General features: G+C 53.2%; 9 protein-coding genes across 9 annotated transcripts; 5 read left to right on the top strand and 4 right to left on the bottom strand.

Annotated features, from left to right (window-relative positions):
- Positions 1 to 206: 206 nt before the first annotated feature.
- Z520_02027 (uncharacterized protein) lies at positions 207 to 2,180 on the bottom strand (the record flags this gene model as incomplete). The annotated part of the gene is made up of 4 exons (XM_016772541.1): positions 207 to 788; positions 992 to 1,374; positions 1,578 to 2,043; positions 2,130 to 2,180. The coding sequence occupies 4 exons, from the start codon at positions 2,178 to 2,180 to the stop codon at positions 207 to 209; spliced, it is 1,482 nt and encodes a 493-aa protein (XP_016636011.1).
- A 765-nt stretch (positions 2,181 to 2,945) lies between these two features.
- Positions 2,946 to 4,373, bottom strand: Z520_02026 (uncharacterized protein; the record flags this gene model as incomplete). The annotated part of the gene is made up of 1 exon (XM_016772540.1): positions 2,946 to 4,373. The coding sequence occupies one exon, from the start codon at positions 4,371 to 4,373 to the stop codon at positions 2,946 to 2,948; it is 1,428 nt and encodes a 475-aa protein (XP_016636010.1).
- Positions 4,374 to 4,985: 612 nt separating this feature from the next.
- Positions 4,986 to 7,778, top strand: Z520_02025 (uncharacterized protein; the record flags this gene model as incomplete). The annotated part of the gene is made up of 1 exon (XM_016772539.1): positions 4,986 to 7,778. One exon carries the CDS (start codon positions 4,986 to 4,988, stop codon positions 7,776 to 7,778), a length of 2,793 nt encoding a protein of 930 aa, XP_016636009.1.
- Positions 7,779 to 8,136: 358 nt separating this feature from the next.
- Positions 8,137 to 8,622, top strand: Z520_02024 (uncharacterized protein; the record flags this gene model as incomplete). Its single annotated transcript, XM_016772538.1, has 1 exon — positions 8,137 to 8,622. The coding sequence occupies one exon, from the start codon at positions 8,137 to 8,139 to the stop codon at positions 8,620 to 8,622; it is 486 nt and encodes a 161-aa protein (XP_016636008.1).
- A 979-nt stretch (positions 8,623 to 9,601) lies between these two features.
- On the top strand, positions 9,602 to 11,627 carry Z520_02023 (uncharacterized protein; the record flags this gene model as incomplete). The annotated part of the gene is made up of 3 exons (XM_016772537.1): positions 9,602 to 10,549; positions 10,646 to 11,506; positions 11,577 to 11,627. The coding sequence occupies 3 exons, from the start codon at positions 9,602 to 9,604 to the stop codon at positions 11,625 to 11,627; spliced, it is 1,860 nt and encodes a 619-aa protein (XP_016636007.1).
- Positions 11,628 to 12,415: 788 nt separating this feature from the next.
- Positions 12,416 to 13,102, top strand: Z520_02022 (uncharacterized protein; the record flags this gene model as incomplete). The annotated part of the gene is made up of 1 exon (XM_016772536.1): positions 12,416 to 13,102. The coding sequence occupies one exon, from the start codon at positions 12,416 to 12,418 to the stop codon at positions 13,100 to 13,102; it is 687 nt and encodes a 228-aa protein (XP_016636006.1).
- A 1,010-nt stretch (positions 13,103 to 14,112) lies between these two features.
- Positions 14,113 to 15,603, bottom strand: Z520_02021 (uncharacterized protein; the record flags this gene model as incomplete). The annotated part of the gene is made up of 1 exon (XM_016772535.1): positions 14,113 to 15,603. The coding sequence occupies one exon, from the start codon at positions 15,601 to 15,603 to the stop codon at positions 14,113 to 14,115; it is 1,491 nt and encodes a 496-aa protein (XP_016636005.1).
- Positions 15,604 to 16,534: 931 nt separating this feature from the next.
- On the bottom strand, positions 16,535 to 17,123 carry Z520_02020 (uncharacterized protein; the record flags this gene model as incomplete). Its single annotated transcript, XM_016772534.1, has 3 exons — positions 16,535 to 16,661; positions 16,732 to 16,784; positions 16,839 to 17,123. The coding sequence occupies 3 exons, from the start codon at positions 17,121 to 17,123 to the stop codon at positions 16,535 to 16,537; spliced, it is 465 nt and encodes a 154-aa protein (XP_016636004.1).
- Positions 17,124 to 19,865: 2,742 nt separating this feature from the next.
- On the top strand, positions 19,866 to 20,963 carry Z520_02019 (uncharacterized protein; the record flags this gene model as incomplete). Its single annotated transcript, XM_016772533.1, has 3 exons — positions 19,866 to 19,924; positions 19,987 to 20,244; positions 20,321 to 20,963. The coding sequence occupies 3 exons, from the start codon at positions 19,866 to 19,868 to the stop codon at positions 20,961 to 20,963; spliced, it is 960 nt and encodes a 319-aa protein (XP_016636003.1).
- Positions 20,964 to 21,081: the final 118 nt, after the last annotated feature.

Genomic DNA, 21,081 nt, shown 5'->3' with positions numbered 1-21,081 from the left:
TCTTTGCGATTCTAGAAACGAAGAATGTCGCATCTGACACCAACACATATACCGAGATGTATAGACTCTGACAAGGCGGTGGTCAGGAGGGTATAAACTTCAGACAAGCCAGATTCCATCCATTCATTCCTCTCCTTGTGCCTTGCCGTAACTCGTTTTCTTTGTCTTATTACCGACATGGATGTCAAACACCTTGGGTTCCGTTCTCATAGAGCCCAGACCCTCTCTGCCCCACTAGCATCCCTGACCCCGTTCCTGTTCATGCGACCATACCACAGCCTCAGGCCGGCAGTGATGGCGGCGACGAAGAATCCGCAGGCCGCGCAGGTGAAATTGCCCGTGGGGTACCCTCTGTCCGCCTCGTCGGCCTTCCAGATCCACTGGGCGATGATCTGGCCTATGCCCGCGGAGCTGTTGTTGAGGGCGATGGCGAAGGGGATGGTCAGCAAGGAGGGCGTGTTGCAGGCGACCCAGTTGGCCATCGAGGGAGCGACGGGAAACGCCCCGCACGCGGCCAGACACAGACACCCGTACCGCGCCGTGTAGGCGTCGTGCGGCAGCAGGCCCGCGGCGAGCCAGCCCACGGCCCCGACCAGCGAGGCCAATGTGATGTGCCACCCGCGTGCGTTGAAGTGGTCCGCCGAGTACGACAGGGTGATGGCCACGACGAAGCCCACGCACCACGGCGGCACGGTCAGGAGCTGTGCGTGGATCGACTTGTATCCCAACCCGGTCACGATTGTTGGGGTGAAGAAGGTGAATGATCCTTGCGGGACAACGTCGGCAATCTTACCAGGCAATCAGTGGGTCAGCTTTCAGCTTTTGTTCTGAGGTGTATATTATGTTTGTTTTCCCTCCCTCGGGAACGACTCAATCTCCTCAGAGCCCAAGAAAAGGGCAGGCACAAGGGATGTAGGTATGAATGGTAGCAAAAACAGGGGGGGAAGGCTGGTGTGTGTGGGAACCAGTGGCGAGTGGAAAAAAAACTCACGTATGCGATATAATGCGCCAACATCCTCGGACTGAAAAACGTCTCGAGAACCTCCCTCCTCGAGGCATGGCTCCTGAGATAGCCGCCGCCTCGTTCCTTCAACCGATCCTCGGCGAACCGCCTGTCGGACTCGTTCAGGAACTTGGCCCGCGCGGGATAGTCCGGGAGCAGGAAGAGAAACGACGCCGAGACCAGCGTGATGATGCCCTCGATGATGAAGAGCCACCGGAACCCCTGGAGGCCGGCGGTGCCGTTGATGTGGCCCACGCCGTAGGCGATGGCGCCGCCAAAGGCGCCCGCCAGGTTGCAGAAGGCGACGACGCAGGCGATGCGGACGGCGCGCTCGTTGAACCGGTACCAGATCGTGATGAAGTAGACGATGCCTAAGAAAAATAAGTCATTGTTCTCTATTCCCAAAGTGCAAGCCGAATCAACTTCTGGCACATGTCCATCACTATTTCCCTTTTTTTTTTCACGCTTCCTCTGTGCTACCAATCATACCAGAACAGGGAGGGATCGAGCCATGCTTTGTTCCATAGAATCTCGTGGGAGAAGGGGGAGGGAAAACAGAGCTTTGGTGACATACCTGGGAAGAAACCAGCTTCAAAAGCACCAATCAAAAACCTCAACACCACGACCGTGGCATAGTTGTGCACGCCGGCAAACCCGATCGTCAAGGCGCCCCACGCGAACAATAGGAACCCCAGCCACAGCGACGGGCGGACCCAGTGCTTCATGACATAGTTGCTGGGCACCTCGAAGATGGTGTACGCGAGGGAGAAGAGCGAGACGGTGACGGCGTAGCCGTTGGCGGTCATGTGCGTCTGCTGCAGCAGGTCGTCGCCCGTCTCCGAGTTGAGCACTTTGGAGTTGCCAATGTTGCCCCGGTCGAGGAAGTTGAGCAGGTAGATCCAGCAGCAGAGCGGGAGGATGCGTACGTCGAGCCGCCGGTTCAGGCGCCGGTTGCGTTTTTCATACTCGATGTGGTCGACGGCGGCGGCACCGCCATAGGAGACACCTTCGTCACTCGATGGGGATTCGATGACGGTTTTCTGTGTAAAACAAATTTGGACGTCCTTAGCAAAGACCCTGTGGCGGCGTGTGTCTGTGAGGGACCACCAAGCGTGAAACTGCTTACCTCCTCTGGTAATGTACCCTCGTGATGCTCTGCGGGTGGTGATTTCTCCATCTTTGTCGCGCGAAAGAGTACGAGTTTCTGAGCTGGGTCACCTACCTGACTTTAGGATCCTCTCCCAACAGAGTGAGAAGGAGACGAATCCTGATTCCTCCGCAGGTCGTACCTTCACCTTATATCATATGGGCCATTGGGGCCGTGATCCCCCCCTGCGTGACAATTGAGGGAGATCAACCCAAACGGACAAAATCCGATCGGCAATGAGGCCGTCATGCCCGGCGTCGTTCCTCTTTGCATCACTCCATGTCGAGGAACCTGATGCCCTGAGAACAGGGTCCCATGCAAGTCGGCATATGAGACGAGGGATCACCAAGGATGTGATGCGTAGATCATTCGTGGAATGGGTTGTGGGTGGCCCAGAGAAAATTGCGGGCGGCGCGGGGAACGCCAGGCGGAGAAAAGAGCCTATGAGTGACGATGTATGGCTCCGTCTAATGCAACGTCCAGACCCGTTTCTCCAAATTTGCCTGTGAGACGACATGGTACAGGATATACCTGTCGAGGCGAGGGAGGTAGGATCCTTGCCCTGCAAGCGAGTAGGGTCTTGGAGCAGTCACGGCTTCGGTCAGACTGGAAGCTCGGCTCGTTCCTGTGTTGAATCTTTTCATTCATCTCATGACTTGTTCAGTAGAAAAGCAGAAGGCAACACAAAGACTGAGTCCAACGCATGAGAACAAGACAAGATGGCCGCTTCGCCGTACAAAGACAAACATCACATCATAAAACCAGCGCCCAACAACCGCCCAACCACTCTCTTTCTCAGGAATAGGCATCGGAGTCTTCCTGTTCTTCCTCTCTGCGGTCAGCATCATCCTCCCTGTGCGCATAGTCGAGTATTCCATCGTCATACTTCTCCTCTCGTCGATGAGGGATGATACTCTTCTGGATGCCGAAAGTCTGAACGATGTCTTCCCAAATGTCAAAGTCGAGAGTGAAGATTGCTTGGTTACGCTGTGTTTCCTGCCTCTCCTCCATACTCTTGGGCCGTTCGAGACCTAGCGTCGGTAACCCATGACTGTCAAAGTCCAGTGCAACTTTTCCTTCCTTGATCAAAAAGCTCACATAAAACATATTCTCGACGGTCTGCCCAAATGATTTCGGGTTGACGCAGAAGTTGAACAGCGGCACGCACCCGTTGTCGGCTATTACGCTTTTCCGCAGGATCTCTCGCGTTTGCTCCTCTGAAAGGTCCTGGTCTGCTTCTTCGACTTCTCTTTCCGCATTCTTTATTCCCGTAATCATAGCCGTTTGCAAGAGTCGTGCGATCTCGGTACAGATCTCGGTGAGGTTGGCCGATTCCTGCTTCTGCAGGTCTTCGTCGCCCAACTGAACTGGACGCACCGCTTGTGTGGGTTCAGTGCGAGCTTCGCGCGCTTTGCGTTGGGTTTGCTGCCGAACCTTCTTTTGGACTGATAGTGGGCCAAGCAAGAAGCCGGTCAAGCAAGGTCGCGAGTTGTACAGGAAACAAGCGTTCTTCCCCAAGTACTCCCAGTTCATGGTATCGCCTTCATCCTCTTCATCCGCATCCTGACGCCGTCTTCGCCGATGAGCTTGAGTTTGAGTGCTGGGCGGGGCATCACGATATGCCGCCTCCGATGCGTTCCCCTGTTTCATGAACATGATGCATTTCGTGACGAAATCGTCGACGTCAATACCGATCGTCCCATCCCCCAGCGTCAGATTGTTGATCTTTCTCCAAGACAGGTCTGCAGTTTCGACGAGAAATCGCGAATCAATGGTGGCTTCTGAAGGTTGCTTGACATTCTTGAAGTTTTCGTCTGCTTCTCTGAGAGTCTCCTCGATGCCTTTTGAGTCAGGCCGAAGATACTCGGCCCTAAGGTCGTGGAGCTTTGCATGGAGGCCACGCAGAAATTTGCGGACTTGGCGTCGTTCTTCAGGCTTCTGGTCAGGGTCATAGTATTGTTGGCCCGACGGAGTCTGTGATTCTTCTGCTTCTGTCCTCCTCCGTTTTCGCGTATCCACGGGAGCCTTATCTGACATGTTCGCCGCAGCACTCTTTCTCTTCCTGTTACTGCCCAGAGTATGATGCTCGTTCTCTTTATCGGAGCCGTAGGCGCCGAGAGCGGAAGGCGGTGCAGGCGAGGCAGCCGTACGACCGGATGGGGAGCTTATGAGTCTCTCAGTCTCGGTATCAGACGAGACAGTCTGGGTGTTCAAACGGGCCATGATTAACACATTTGCGCAGAAGCACGCAGAAGAATGCTCATGTGGTGCAAGTCGCTAAGAGTCAGGTGCAGTAGGTGGCTTGCCTAGATTTCGAGAGGAGGTGTTGTCAAAGGCGCTTCTCCTGAACAGCTTTACGGAAGAAGGTACTCGGTACACTGCCCTCAACTGCTGGCCTGCCAATGATAGAGGGGAGATGAGACGAGGCAGTGGAAGAATGATAGGTCGGACATGAAGAGGCGGCGAGGCTCAACGAGACGCGGCGATTTGGCCCTCAACGCGTCTGGCCAATTAAACTAATCCAATCATGGTTAGCGCTTCAGCCTTCCCGTTGGTCGCCCGCCTTGTTCATCGCTCACCAGGCTTCACACTCTGGTTTGATATTGCTGTCCATCGACTGTACATCCGTCGAGGGTGACTTGCTGCCTGATCGGCTTCTAGCTTTCCAATATCATGGGCAGTGGCTTCTCTGACCTTCCATCATGGACACATATACCTTCGCAACCTCGCGCCAGATAGACTTCCCCGTCTGTGTCAAAATGTGAGTATTTGGCTACCTCGATCGCTCTTTTTGCATTCGCCCCGCTCGTTGCCGTCAGAGGCCAGGCTAAGACAATGTCCTTTACGCTGACTTTATGTAGCAACACGTTGGAGGGCAAACAACATTCTTTCCCGTATACTATACTGCTGAAACACCCAGAAATACGCCACGTTGGATCCGTCCAGAACCCGAATTCAGAACTGTACGTGACTGCTCAGCTATGGGCCGAATCAAAGCCACTAGGTGTCTCTATGCAAACGCCACATACGTTCTTCAAGAACAACAGAACCTGGAATAAATGGCTAGAGTTACCCGTTCTAGTCAAGGACTGCCCCATCTCCTCACAGATCGCCATCACCGTATGGGACATTTCGCCCTGTCCCGAGAATGGTAGCATTGACCACGCTGTGCCATTTGGCGGCACCACCGTTCCGTTGTTTGACGGAGATGGTGCCTTGAGGAAAGGTCGCCAGAAATGTAAAGTCTATCGCCGGAGAGCCGCCGATGGTCGGTCGCCATCTAGGACTCCCCACATTCCCCGTCCAAAACGTCGAAAGCCAAATGAGCAGCCGCCTCCCCCTATTCCGGAAGAGGACGAGCTCGAAAGGCTCGAGCAACTCTTCAAGAAACATGAAATGAACGAGATTCCTCAGAACGACTGGCTGGATCAACTGGTCTTTCAGAACGTTGGGAAGAAAGCCCGCGAAGTTGAGGAAGCTGCACAAAAACGTTCCTCAGTCAAAAACCCCTCGAAGCGCAAGTCGGCCCAGTTGATATCCAAGGGAATCAATGACACTGCGAACGGACTCGCACAACTTGATCCAGACGCCGACGACGACTCTGATGACGATACGGATGATGAAGAACGTTTCACTCTTTATGTTGACTTCCCTCGCTGGGACTTCCCCGTCATTTTTGAAGATTATGGATATGAGCCATCGAAAATGATGAAAGAGTTTCAAAGTACTCCTTCGGCTTCCGCAGTCGGGGCAAAACCGCCGCCAGAGGTCCGATATGGTCCAGGTATCGCTCCAGGCACATCCGTTGTTGATGACGAGGATTACCCGGTAGTCCAAATCTTCGACCCCGAGCAGTTCCAACGGGAAAATCCCTGTGAGAGCAAACACCGTCGACTGGTTCGAAGCGACAGGAATGCATTTTCCGATAGTGATCAAAAGCCGAACGCCAAAATGAGGGACGAACTCAACGAGATTCTGTCGTATGGCCCGACGCAGGAGCTGAGTGCGCAAGATAAAGATGTCATCTGGACATTCCGACGGCACTTGAGTCGTGATAAACGAGCTCTTACCAAGGTCGTCAAAGCGACTGATTTCACCAATCCAAACGAGGTGCGCCAACTTGTCGAATTGATCCCTAGGTGGGCCAAGATCGATGTTGATGCAGCACTCGAATTACTGGGTCCGACCTATGATAACCCAGTCGTCCGAGCCTATGCCGTTGACCGACTTCGACAAGCTGGGGACGCCGAGTTGCAATTATATCTTCTTCAACTCGTCCAAGCGCTGAAATTTGAAAAGTATGAGAGTACCGAAGAAGGCCTTCCAACTTCGTCATTGGCCAAATTTCTCATTGATCGTGCTGCAAACAATTTTATGCTCGGGAACTACTTGCATTGGTTTCTCATGGTCGAATGTGTCGACCAGGGCAGCGAGACCAGCGCTACAAATCGAGCTGTCTTTGCGAGAGTAGAGTACTACTTCATGGTGGAGTTAGAAAAACGTGATCCAAGTCTGCGCAAGACCTTGTTGCGACAAGGCGAATTGATCACGATCCTCTCGAGTATCAGCAAGGAAATTCGTTTCAGCAGGACCAATCGCCTACAAAAGATCGAGTTGCTTAAGAAGACTCTGGCTGATCCCAAGAACGAACTTGTCAAAATCGAGCCACCTATCCCGCTGGCGCTTGACCCCGAAGTCCAGGTATGTGGAATTTACCCCGAAGAAGCCAATGTCTTCAAATCATCATTGTCACCATTATACCTCAACTTCAAAGTCGCCAACGCCACCGAAGATTCGAGTGCATCCACACAGAGAACGCAGACACACGGCAAATATCCCATTATTTTCAAGACGGGCGATGATTTGCGGCAAGACCAGCTCGTCATCCAGATTATTACCCTCATGAACAACCTCCTGCTCAAGGAGAATCTTGACCTGAAATTGACACCCTACCGCATTCTCGCCACGTCGCCATCGGCTGGTGCTGTCCAGTTCATACCATCAACGGCGCTTTCGGTGATCTCGGCAAAGTACAAGGGGTCGGTGTTGGCCTATCTGCGCGCCAACAACCCCGACGCATCTGGACCTCTTGGTGTCCGTAAGGAGACCATGGATACGTACATCAGATCATGTGCCGGATACTGTGTGATCACATACATTCTGGGCGTCGGCGACCGCCATCTCGACAACCTGTTGCTTCAACCGTCGGGGCATTTCTTCCACATCGACTTCGGTTTCATCCTTGGGAGAGATCCGAAGCCGTTTGCACCCCTCATTAAGTTGTGCAAAGAAATGGTGGAAGGGTTGGGAGGCACCACGTCGCCGCAATATGCTCAATTCAAACAATTCTGCTTCACGGCCTACACGGCCCTGCGCAAGTCCAGCTCCTTGGTGCTGAACCTGTTCAGTTTGATGGTCCAGAGCTCTGTCACGGATATTAGGCTGATGGAAGAACAGATGGGCGGCATAGGAGGCGCTGTGGGCAAAGTGAGGGAAAGGTTCAATCTTGATGTCAGTGAAGAAGAGGCAGTGAGGGCACTGGACCAGGTTTTGGCGGACAGCGTCAATGCTGTATTTGGGGTGGTCATTGACAGACTCCATGAGTTTGTGCAGGGTTGGCGGGCTTGATCTGGGCCCTCTGCTGCTTGCCCAGGTTTTGGCTTTCCTTCTCAATGAAGACAACCTGGTAGCTAAAAGTCAACGACTTCTACTTTGCTGCTGTTGTGCCCTCTTGTCGGAAACCTGCGCCAGTTATTTCTGAAGTCGACTCGCCTCCTGTGGGTGCCTGTAGCAAGCGAGGGAAGGCAAAGCGGGGGTTCTATTTCTATTTCTCCGCACTAATCGCGTCACACAAGGACACCTTCGTAAATACAACCACGACAGTGTGATTCCCACCAGGCAGGACACCTACCTAGGATTTCTGTGACTGCCTTAGGTGATCTCTTTTCTACAGGCTCATCCAACCTGCAGCCAGCACTCGAACGAAATGTCAGCCGAATCGCAGCCTATCTCCGCGGACCGTTTCGCTCTAGCTATTCAAGACCTTCCTGCTGAGAACTTGTACTCCAAGGCCCAGGAAATTGAAAACTCCATCGCCCACCTTGAACGCTCAAACAGACAACTCCAAGAATATATCGATAGTATCAGATCAGACGCCAGCCTCCCAGAAAGTACGAGACAAGAAGGGGACAAAGATTGTTCAGATGCGATCCAAGAGAACCAAATCGTAATCGAGCGACAGAGGGAGAGAGTAGAGCTGTTGAAACGCGAGGTGGTGAGAAGAGGAGGCAAATGGCACGAAGCTGATACTAATGGGAAGTTGAACGGATCCTCGGAGGAGGCGGCAACAAGTACAACGGAAACGGAGAGGACCGCAGGTGGAAGACTGACCGACGAGGAATTGCGGCGGCAGATGATGGATAGACTCGGAGGCGAGGACGACGATGTCAACGAGGACGGAATGCATCTGTGACCGAGACTACATGAAGAGAAATTGGGGAAACGCTATGCCACCATCGCTTCGCAGAGTCAGCGTTTCGAAGTCATCTACTGCCATTCTGCGAACATTGTCCAAGTCGCAGCAGCCTGCCTGTCGCAACCGGGGAGATGCTCCTCCTATCGGAATGGGCAAGTCATCGACACAACCCACACCATATGAGACACCCTCATTGAGCCTATGCTCTCGGAACGCAATAGTAAGCCAAACAGTTGGACAGGGGCCACATCATACTGAGCGGAAGAAATGGTCTACCATCCCTCTGGATATCTGCACAAGGGCCATGAATTCGGAAAGCCCCTGAGCCCCTGGTCCAACACATCATGATCTTAGTGGATTCTCAGATACGTCGAACAGCTACCGTACGCGAAGATGTTTGTCCTTTCCGGTGTCAGGACTACCATTCAGACGAACCGCATCCAGCCAGCAAATACGTGGGATAAGGCGACCAGCGTGGTCTGGATCATGATTACTATTACCTAGTATTCAAGGGTGGGTTTCAAAAGGCACAGTTGGTCCACCAGACCAGAAAGTCGGAACCAGAACAAACCGAGTGGCTGACAAAACCCCTGGAAAAGGATCTTCGCCTGCCGAGCACGTGCGAGGCTGCGATACAATTCCCGGTCTCCACTTCGGCGTCATTGACTCGGTCGATCGCCGAGTGCACATTGCCATCTCTCTTTTTGTCCGCTTCTCGATCTCGGATGCTTCACATGCCGATTCAATCATAATGTGGGCTGCGTGTTATGGCTGCTTGGTTGGAAATCATTTCAACCTCCGCTACGTCGTCTTGGCGTGCAGATAGCCGGATGGCACCCATTCCATCATGACGCCTCGAGGCTGAAAAATGATAATGACGTCTCTTAAGATATGATTGAGCTTTTCCCTTGGCCTTTTTTGCTTCTCCAAACACGCTCTTTGGTCTTGGGATTGTTGCTTGCCACTTACAAGAAACATGGACGACCTCTTTCGGGACACGGTCGTCGGACAAATACTGCGGCTTATTACAGCACGAAGGATTCTCCAATATCCCGAGGAGCGGGATCCATCAATATGGCAGAGATACCTCAATGTCGAGAAGTCGGCCAACATGGCTCTCCATGGCAGCACGACCAGCCCTGAACAAGAAAAGGACCTTCGCAGTGGATCTTCATCTGGTTCGCCTACTCCGCCAACGGAAGAAAAGGGGCAGCAAGGAGAAACACCGTCTTATTACGACCAGACCACTATCCCAGCAGAGGCGAAGGAACAGTTAGACCTGCCGTCCGACCGTCAGCACCCGAATGCCAATCCTCATGGACCTTCTCGCCGTTCTTCTGGCTCAGCATCAACCGCCGGCGACTTCGAAAATGTGCTGGTCAACACCCTTAGTGGCACGAGAGTCGACCCTGAGAGAGGAAGGGATGCACACATTGTGGATTGGTACGGTCCTGACGACCCAGAAAACCCTCGAAACTGGGGCCGGTTGAAGAAGATCTGGGTTACCTTCGAGATCTGCCTATTGACATTTTCTGTCTACATTGGCTCTTCGATATATTCTGCTGGGATTTTGGACGTGAGCAAAGACTTCGGAGTCAGTCGTGTCGCTGCCACTCTAGGTCTTACGTTGTTCGTGTTGGGCTATGGTGTTGGTCCAATGTTTCTAAGTCCTTTGTCGGAACTACCACAGACCGGAAGAGGCCCGATCTATATTGGAACTCTGGCGCTCTTCGTCATCCTGCAGGTACCGACTGCTTTGGCGACCAATTTCGGCATGCTCATGGCATTTCGCTTCATCACAGGTTTCGTGGGATCGCCACCTCTTGCTACTGGAGGCGCCACGATTGGGGACATGTATTCTCCCTCCAAAAGAACATATGGGATGGCTGTATGGGGTATTGGAGCAGTTTGTGGACCTACCATGGTGAGTTTGTCTCCTCTCTCACAGACCATTTTTGAATCCGAATCAATCGCTGTTGCTGTGCCTCCAACGTTGCTTTGAGTTGACATATCGATGCAGGGGCCTCTCGTTGGGGGCTTTGCGGCAGAATCAAAAGGATGGACGTGGACAATTTGGGAACTCATGTGGCTCTCTGGGTTCACCTTGATCCTCCTCCTGTTTCTCATGCCAGAGACTTCTTCGGCCAACATCCTTTACCGACGCACAATGCGCCTCCGTAAATTGACGGGCAACCAAAAACTCATGTGTGAGCCGCAACTGATCGGCGAACAAATGACCCCCAGAGAAATCGCCATGATGACTCTCGTTCGCCCTTTCCTCTTGTGTTTTACGGAACCCATGGTTTTCCTGCTGAACATGTACATCGCTCTCATCTACGGACTGCTGTATATCTGGTTCGAGAGTTTCCCCATCGTCTTCAGTGGAATATACGGCTTCAGACTGGGTCTCGAAGGAACTGCATTTTTGGGCATCCTCATTGGTGTCTTGGTCATACTTCCACCATTCATCTGGTATCAACGGAAATACATTGAGCCCAAATTTAATGACAAGGGCGAGCTCCAACCCGAATGGCGCCTTCCGCCTTCGTTTGTCGGCGCCTTTGCCATTCCAATCTGTCTGTTCTGGTTCGGATGGTCCGCCCAGCCGGATGTTCATTGGATCGTGCCAATTATCGGCACGGCCTGGTTCTCCGTGGGCGCGTTCTTGCTCTTCAACTCGGTCCTCAATTACCTGGCAGATGCATACCCGGCATACGCTGCAAGTGTGCTGGCCGGCAACGACTTCTTTCGATCCACCTTCGGCGCAGGGTTCCCACTATTCGCCACGGCCATGTACAACAATCTCGGAGTCGGCTGGGCTAGTTCGACACTGGGCTTTCTTTCTATTGCCTTTATTCCCATACCTTTCTTCTTGTTTAAGGTGAGTCGTCCCGGTTCTTCATCCGCACGCCTTTGGCACAGTCTGGTCCATTGCTGACCCACAACCGCAGTACGGTGAGCGGTTGAGGATGAGGAGTAGATATGCTCAGAAGGACTATTAGAGTGACCGGGGGTTCGGCATGGGGAAATTTTAAGAAGCAGAGGCAAGCATGGAATGGCGGAAATGCGCCGGTTTTTGCAAATGAATGATACCCTCCTCTCTTGAGATCTTTGGCTGAAATCATCACGGTGGCATGGCGCATGGATAGAGACTAGATCGTAGTATCCAAGCAATATACCTGGGTACCTAGACGGACCTCTCCTCCTCTTCCATCTACTACCAGCTGTCCCCGATTTTGGGACTTGGGCATTTGTCTGGTCATTGGATCTTAGCGGAAGACCCGGACCCAGAGGAGAATGACGGAGCAACTGTCAACACCACCATTGAATTGCCTAGCGCATTCACCTACATCGGGTCACTTCAGTGCTATTTGAGCAAGTCATAAGTTCAAATTCGTCCACGTCCCAAGCATTGAAGACAGCTCGTTTAGAGACAAGGAGCTCGCCAATGTCCACAAGACCCCATGGCTAACACCTCGACGCGACGGGCCTTGCCTTTCACCGACTCCAAAGCCCTCAAGCCAATGCACGCCCTAGTGGTTCCAGTGGCATCGCCAAGCGCGCTTGCTTTGCTGTCCATACACGTGTCACAACTGTCGGTGAAATCCTAGAGAAAGGGGGGCATTCCAGAAGAGGGATGTAGGCAGAGAGGTGAAGAAATGCTCGGTACGCTGTGTGGGTTACATAGGTAGCTATATAAATGTCGGAGCTCACCACCATTGGGAGGGGGCCTTGTCATGTACTGTAACTCCCCTCAAGCGCCAGCCGGGGTGGCCCCGGGTTTGCAAACATGGCCAAAATGATGTCCCCGGCCCGAGCGGCCGTTTTCTTTATCACGGTCCTCCAACTTCTGCTATCTTTCCGGTCCTCCTCGTCCCGCAGCAACGGCGACTTCCATCACGGCGAGTCTTGCCTTGCTCCCCACCAAAAGCCGCGGTTATTGACGACGTCGACGACGCATTCAGCACCATCGGGACCGGGCTTCATGATGGCAGCAGAGGCCCACCCGTCCCCACCACGCAAGTGTGTCAACGGCACGACCGAGGCGACCCGGTCGTTCATCGAGTCACTGTTCACGGCCGTCGCGCTGGACAATTTCGGCACGTCCTTCGCCGCCGCGCTGTCCGACGACCTCGTGTGGACGGTCACCGGAAGCAGCCCCATCGCGGGCACGTACAACGGCAAACAGGTCTACATCGACAAAGTGCTCACGCCGTTGCGGGACGTGCTGGTGACTCTCCCCGTGCCGATCGTCGAGCACATCTTCGCCGACGGCGACTGGGCGACGGTGAACTGGCGGAGTCAGGGCGTGGTGGGCAAGAATGGTGCCAATTACGACATGCAGTACGCGTGGTTGATGAGGACGGAGCTCGACGACACGGGCGCCAGGAAGATTGTCGAGGTCATTGGCTTTTACGACAGCGTCAAAGTCACCGCTGTTTTTCAGGGCTATGTCTTCAACACCACAAAAGCCTGAGGTGGTTCTCTTGTGGGAGGAGGCATCGCCATCAGGTATGCATGCATGACGAACCGGGGGAAGAGGTAGGCCTCTGTGGTGTGGCCTAGTGAGAATAGCCCAGTTCGACGAAACGAGGGCCATCCATGCCTTGGAATGAGTTTCATGGACGCAAAAAAAAAAAGCGCAAGAAGAGTCTGTTGACAGAGACATTAAACACGAAAACGATCCCCCGGGCAGGGTCTCGGGCCCAAGTCTCCTTTGTTTTCGACCAGCCAAGGCCCCCAAAAAGAAAAAAGAAAGAAAGAACCAGCCATCTACGTATATATGTACAGCGCCCTCGGCCACCAGGACGAGAACATGGCGAAATCATCAGTTGGAAAAAATTTCGACTCGTCGGAAACGACACAGCCTCAGCGGCAGACTATTTTTCTCCTTTGTTCATTATGGGGCGAATGAATGAATCCAAACAGTGGACTGGTATATATACACTGCTAATATTCTGGACAAATGAATCAACGACGTCGTATTTTCCAGCTAGATCTCCTAGTTCAGACTACATCGGTATATTATCGACTGACGGTACGCCTCATCTCTTGAGGCATCTGCAGATAGTACGCAAGCGTCAACAGTCAATCTGGAACTGGTATCAGTAGTGTGTGACCCGGCCGGATGTAGTTCAACCGTACTATCCTCACTGACACCATCAGCAGCCCCAAAATGACTTTTTGTTGATGGCATCTCGCGTCTGCAAGACTTTCGCCGAGATTCTCCGGCTGTATTTTTGCACCGGCCTCCTCTTGGATCTCACCATCAAAAGCGACGAATGGGCTCGCAGAAAGGCACCGTTTCCTGATCGTTCGGGAGCCAGGTGTGATTGAGGTGATTCGCTGAATGGTGTGAGGACTTGGATGTTAGCCCCGGGATGAGTTAGGAGCCTTAACTTACATACGACACAGCCTCTATCGAAGGCATGTTGAACTTCGAAAGATCTCGGATGCCTGTGTTTAAATCCCAGGCAAGGAAATCCATCACCCATACCGTGCATTCTCGACCTCTTCGTCGAACCACGCAGGAGGAATGCCATAGTTGATCACGGTGCTCTTGACCTTCGTATAGCTCTCATAGGCATCCACGCCATTCTCCTTCCCCATGCCGCTCTCCTTGAATCCTCCCCAGGGCGACGAAGGGTCGTTCAAGTGATGCCCGTTGATCCAGACGATACCGGCCTCGATCTTTTCCGCCATCCGATGTGCCTGGGAGATGTCGTTGGTCCAGACCGACGCACCCAATGCAAAGGGACTGTCGTTGGCAATGCGAATGATGTCCTCCTCAGACTCACATTTGACGAGCGCAATGACTGGACCGAAGACCTCGTTGCAGGACAAGTCGGAGCCATGGTGCGTTTCGATGACTGTGGGCTCGAAGAAGAAGCCCTTCCCTGCAACTGCAGTCGCGTTCCCGCCGCAGAGGATCTTGCCGCCTTCCTTGACGGCACGGTCCACGAAAGCGGCGCATCTCGCTTGAGCGGCTTTCGAGATGACGGCACCAGTCTGTGTCTGTGGATCCTGTGGATCACCTATTCGTAGGGCTTTGACTCTCCTCCCCAACAACTCGGCAAACCGATCATAGATACCCTTGTGCACCAGCAGACGACTTCCGGTCACGCATGTCTGGCCGCTTGCGATGAAACTGGCGAAAAGGGCGGCTCTGACGGCGTGTTGGACGTCTACACTTGGGAGAAGACATACCGGGGCCTTCCCGCCGAGCTCCGCCGTGATGGGGATCATGTTTTCTCCAGCCCTGGACGCGATGGCCCTGTACGTGGCGATGCCGCCGGTCAAATCGATCTTGGCCACCAAGGGGTTCTCGCACAGGAACTTGCCCGTGTCTCGGCCGTGGCCACACACGATCTGCAACGTCCCATCTGGCAAGCCGGCCTCCTGGAACAACGCCCCGAGCCTCAGGACCGACAAGGGTGCCAGCTCGGACGGTTTCACCACCACGACGTTGCCCGCCGCGAGCGCCGCGGCGATCTTCTTGGTCGCGATCAGGAGAGGATGGTTCCAGGGCGTGATCTGCACCACCACGCCCAGCGGCAAGCGCGTGACGGTGTTGATGACTGGACCCTTGAAGGGCGTGACCCTCCCCTCGTGGACGCGAGCCAGCGACGCAAAGTACTCCAACCACTCCGGAATCCGCGCCAACTGGGCGCGCATCTCACGGATGGGCCGCCCCGTCTGCTGCGTCTCGAGCTCCACAAACTCCGGAATCCGCGACCGCAGCAGCACCGCCGCCTTGGACAGGACAGAGAACCTCTCGGACGCGTCTGCATGAGACCATTTGCCGTGGCGGAACGAGCGCAAGGAGCCGGAGATGATGGCATCGACCGCCTCTCGCGGCGTGGCGTCCACAGTGCCTATCGTGGCCTCGGTCGCGGGGTTGATAACCTGAATGCAGTCGGCGGTGGGAGTGGCATGCACGCCGTCCACCCAATTAGATGTATGAGGGAGGTCTGGCATAGTGCAAGTGGTCAATGGGACAAGTCAGGATGCCACTGCTACTGCTTCGGTGAAGGATCTCTATGATATCGTCCTCACACAGCAAGCAATAGTTCGCTCATAAATGCCAAGGCGAGTAAAATCTACCTCGCTACTTAATAACTCGGAGTCTCAGCCCAAATACGGGAAAACGTGTTGCCGCGCTATCCTTCACTCTAACCTCTTGGTTTGTCGTCAAACCACTATGTACATAACAATAGTAGTACTTGATATGTATCAAAGCGAGAAATCATCAGGTTTTGGCGTAAACTACTAGTGATACCAACTCAAGGGGCCCCCTGAAGCCGCAGTTGGTTGCCCTAGTTTTGGGTCAACTACCTAGTACTACTTGGAGAAAACAGTTAGAAAGGGGTCCCGAAAACCGGGCACTGAAACTGCAAGAGGGGCGTATAGCAGCCTCACCAAAATGCTCAGACAAACAAGTCCTCAATCTACCATATGAGTCCCGACCAAAGGAATCTCAAGAGAAAGCTAGAGCCTCAACACCATATCCTGTATATCCTCTATTGAATAGATCCAGCTTAAAGCCTGTGAAGAGCTGGTAATCTGGCCAACCATTGTAGGGGCTTGTTTTACCTAGAATAGGTGGTGCTCATAGGGGACCAGGTAACTAATCCCACCTAAGACTTAGTTAAGTTGGGAATGCCCAAAAATGCCATACCATTGCCAAGATGAAAGATGCCTGATACTAGTACACAAAAGGGGGGGTTAGATACCGTCCAAGGACAAAGCATCCATCCATCCTCCCTCCATCACTTATCGAAGAATAACCAGATTCCTCCAGACAATTTCCCGACAAAATCCTCGCAGAGACGTTTTCTTTCTTTCTTCTAGAACACATTTTACTTTTTTGCAACTTTTCCAGCGCCATTTTTGACTCCCGCACTCCTCTTCAGCTCACGGTTCTGAGTTCACGATTTCTCCCATCTTCCGTCTTGAATTCTGCTCGCGCGGCGCACCCCACCCATCGAAGATCCGTGAACATTTCGTCCCGTGCCTTAGAGGGTGATGACGGCGCACTGGACGTTGATAAGTCCCTTCTGATGGTTAGCCCCCGGTGTAACAGAGCAAAAATGGAAAACCACTTACGGTTTGGTCGCCGGTGCAGCAAGCGGCCTCGCTACCAACGCAGGCTTGTGTAACTGGCAAGCCAACGACTGCAAGCAACGACAATTAGCACACACACACACACTAACGTTTACCCCGGTTTTCTTTTTGACCAAGTGATGGGAAAACTCACGAGACAGGGGAATGGGGCTGCAGCTGCCGCCGAGGATGCCGTTCAGGTCGCCGCTGAGGAGGCCCGAGGCGAGGCTTGAAGTGCTGGTGTCGCAGCAGGAGACGACTTGTCCGTTGCCGCACTGGTTGCCGGCCTCCGCGACGGTCATGCCCATGCCGCTCTCGCTGCCGCCGCGAGCCTTGACGGTGGGAACGGCGAAAGCGCCAGTGGCGGCGAGAGTGATGAGAAGAAGAGTATACATGGTGATTTGGAAGTGCGAAATGAGGGTGATTTTTTCGAAAGAAAAAAGTTGGAAGTGGTTGGTAAAGGTAAGTTGGTTTGGTGAAGGCTGGAGCTGTTGATGTTTGGAGCTGATGAGTGCTGATGATGATGAAAAGATGGGATGAACTTGGGAAGAGATGAGGATATATATACATCTCGAGCGGTCTAGATAGCATCACATCTCGAAGTCGTGCTCTCCTTTGGCCATGCATGATATTCAGCCAAACCGGAGAGCTTGGGATCGGCAGGGGGCTTGGAAGGGACTTTTGGCTGTGGCTTGAACCTTCGGGATCTGAATACTATGTGTTTGAAACACCTGTGACAGCCACATATTATGTAGGCACATCCGAAACACTGCATAAAGCTTGACGGTCATTTGACCCCCATCGCATCTTGCGACCTCACAGGCCGCCATTCTCGGGGTCGATCGGTCCGTGTTTCGATCTCCTGAATATGCAGAAACCAGGAGACGACCTCTAGGGAGTGGTATATAGATAGCTAGTGTGAGTGGAGCTCTAATATCTCTATCCCTGTGAATGAGACAGAGGACAAGGCTTTCCCAGGTATCGCCACTTTATGGACCAATGACGGGGGCACTCTCAGAGACATGCCTACGACCTACCGAAGCTCTATGGACGCAAGGTCCATCTTGCGCATAGCAGCTCAACATTAATTGGTCAGGGGTAATTGCCATATCGTGCCGAGGTATAGGCAGTCGGAATTAAGCAGGAGTGTTGGAGACATACTCAGCGCGTATGCATGGTCAATCACACATTTGCATACCACAAACATTTCACCAGACCCTTTCACTTGATGTCGAGGGGCTTTTCCAAGACCGGCTTGGCAGGAGAAGTATATCTGCATCTGTGCGGAGTAAGTTGCGGCTCGACTCACAGTGAAGCGGCGTCAATGCTTGTGTGGCTGGGCGCCGACTTTGACTGCTATAAAGTGACCACTCACTTCATGTAAGGACCCCTTAGTTGTGGGCATCGGATCTGGGAGCCGTCAAAGCGCCAACTATAATATCCACTAGTCAGAATACTCTGATTGGTCTATGAGGAGTATATCCGATGAATTGTGGATGCTGATGTCGATGCTACTTCGGCGAAATATCTTGGAGCTGGGGAACAAAGCTTTCTGCCCGCCATATACGCAGGGGTTTTCTCTGGCTCACTCGTCTGCGAGGACCCTGACCTTACGGAAGCTGTGAAGGTGGGTTTGTCGTGATGGATATTTGTGAAGGGGCACTTCCAAATGAGTCGGTTAGAGACGTCCAGGATCTGCGACATATGGCTAAGCAAAGAGCTCGCATTGGACAGTTGCATTGCCAGATCCAGTCTTGGACCACGAAACCCCGTCCAAGATTCGCTGCACGGACGGTTGCAGGGCAAGTTAGAGTACGGAAGGGCAGCGTTGCCACCCCAGAATACGCCACGATTGAACCGGAAGAGACAATCCAAAATTGGAGCCGTAACTGTCGTCTTCTCCTGTGGCAATGCAACATTGAAGGGATTCGACATGCATGCAGAAGCAAGGGTCGCCTCTTTGCCGGAAGGTCTGATGCAGGCCTGGTGGCAGGGGGGCAAGATTGTGCGGGAAGCTGATGCCATCAATGTGGTTAGCTTTCTTTTCACTTACTTCACGCTGGACTTGCCTCAATCCATCATCGCCCTTCGCGGCAGGTCCGCTGAAAGGACTCTATAGATAGTATCAGCTCAACGTGAAGGCTGGCAGGGATGCATTGTGCAGTAAGAGTGTGGCGATGCCTAGAGTTCCCGAAGTTTCGGTAGCACCATAAAAGAGGACTGCATTCGTCCGGAGATGCAGGGACGATGCGGCCGTCGGCAAGCACTTCTTCGATCATGTCGATGGTCTGCTCTGTAGCTTCTCATGCTTCAAGTTCTGCGCCGCCTCGCTCCCATCCTCGAGGACCGATCTCGCGGAGGCCGTAGCACCCGGGCAGATACATAGGCGTCGCCGTCGTCACCGGCGATCGGGTTGCCCATGGCCCAGAAGATCCAAGCTTGGACGTTCCGGGGCGTCGTGAGCTTGTTCTCCACGAAGACGGAGAAACGGCGGTAGCTCATGGTGTGGTAGCGGCCGTACTTGTTGCCGTGTGCTCTAGGTCTCGGCACGGGGCAAGGGGAGGTGCCGCAGGAAGAAATTGCCAGAGCCAGACTCTGCGTTGAAGTGAACGAATTCTTGATAGACTGAGCAGAGGTACTACCGCATTCAGTTTGACAATTTTGACAGTAAAAATGGTGGTGGCAAAGGGGAAGACCCTGCCACCTGCCTCTCGATTGTTGGTGAACGGACCGTGGTTTGATTGAAGCCTCAATAAGGCCAGCCTTCAAGGATGTCACTGCTGGAGCCCGCCTTGGGCGGATCGGCAGTTTCAGGTTAGTGAGGCTCAGGGAACCTAGCGGCCCACAACTTCCCCGGGTAGTCGACTCGGAGGTGCGGGGTGCACCATCCCAGCCCGTGTTATTTGTCCATACTATGCAAGTCACTTGATGCTAGGGCAGCACCATCTTGTTTCCTAATACGGGATCAGACGTCACTAGCCTTATTGAGAAAATCAACATCATCTGCTCTTGTCGACCATCTTGTCACGCCTGTCCAACGCCTTCCATCGTCTTACACCCAGAAAGAACCGAAGATGACCTCACCCGCGATTGTATAGTCCTCTTTTGCCCAAGGCTGTCCATCCCAATCCTCTACCATGGAGCCGCACTGCGAAGAAATCTCCCGAGTCAGCTACACCAACTTCGGGCTCTCTCTGTTCGTCTCCATCCTGATTCTGCTCCCCCTCCCCCCCAATTCTAACTTTTTTCTTCTCATAGATTCATCCTTGTCGGCATTCTGGTATCCTACCTACCGCAACACATTCGCATTATCCGTCTGCGCTCCTCCTTCGGGCTGTCCCCATACTTCGTCCTGCTAGGCACCACCAGTGGTACCTGCGCCTTTGCGAATATCCTTGTCCTCCCAAGATCACGAGCCGATATTGCCTGTTGTCGTGAGGTGGATGAGTTTGCCTGTCTGGCCGGTTTACTCGGCATCGCACAGGTGGGCGTACAGTGGGCCTGTTTCGGAGTTATGTGAGTTCCAAATGTCGACTTTCAGTACACGTCTGGCTTAGTACCAGTGTTGGAGACTGACATGGAGAATTTCTAGCCTCCTCCTATTCCTGATATTCTTTCCTCGCAACCAACTCCCATCTGCACCGCTTGACGAGGACATCGCCGACAATGTAAACCCTCCCGACTACTCTGCCACATCAGATATCCCTCCGCCCTCCCCCGTGAAAGAGAATGCACCTCTTGCCCCGTCCTACCGCACCGCTCTTGTCGTCGTCGCAATCTGCGTCTTACATGCCGCAATCACTGCAATCTTATCGTTTTATTTTATATACGCCGCCCCCCTCCATGCGCAGTCATGGGCCAATTTTCTGGGCATATTGTCCACCGTCCTCGCGAGCATCCAGTATTTTCCACAAATATATACCACGTACACCCTCAAGAGAGTGGGGAGCCTGAGCATTCCGATGATGTGCATTCAAACACCCGGCAGCTTCGTTTTCGCCGGAAGTCTTGCATTAAGACTGGGACCGGAAGGATGGTCGGCATGGGGTGTTTACTTGGTGACCGGTTGTTTGCAAGGCACTTTGCTGGTCATGGGAATCTATTTCGAGGTCGTCCGGAGGAGGAGAGAGAAGGAGGAATTGAAGAGGCGAATACACTACAACCCGAGTGTAGAGCCCGAAGAGACAACAGGACGGGAGGCATCGGAAGAGACGCCATTGCTTAGATCAGGATGATTTCCGGGAATGATCAATGTATGCCTGCTTTTTACACACCTGGAATGCTTTATCCTCGCTCTCCGTCTTTTGCTCTTCGACTGGGATTATCGAAGGAAGTTTCTCAAAACAATTGTCA

The sequence above is a fragment of the Fonsecaea multimorphosa genome, assembly GCF_000836435.1.
Source record: "Fonsecaea multimorphosa CBS 102226 unplaced genomic scaffold supercont1.3, whole genome shotgun sequence".
Classification (NCBI taxonomy): domain Eukaryota; kingdom Fungi; phylum Ascomycota; class Eurotiomycetes; order Chaetothyriales; family Herpotrichiellaceae; genus Fonsecaea; species Fonsecaea multimorphosa.
This window is presented reverse-complemented; position numbering and strand designations above follow the sequence as displayed.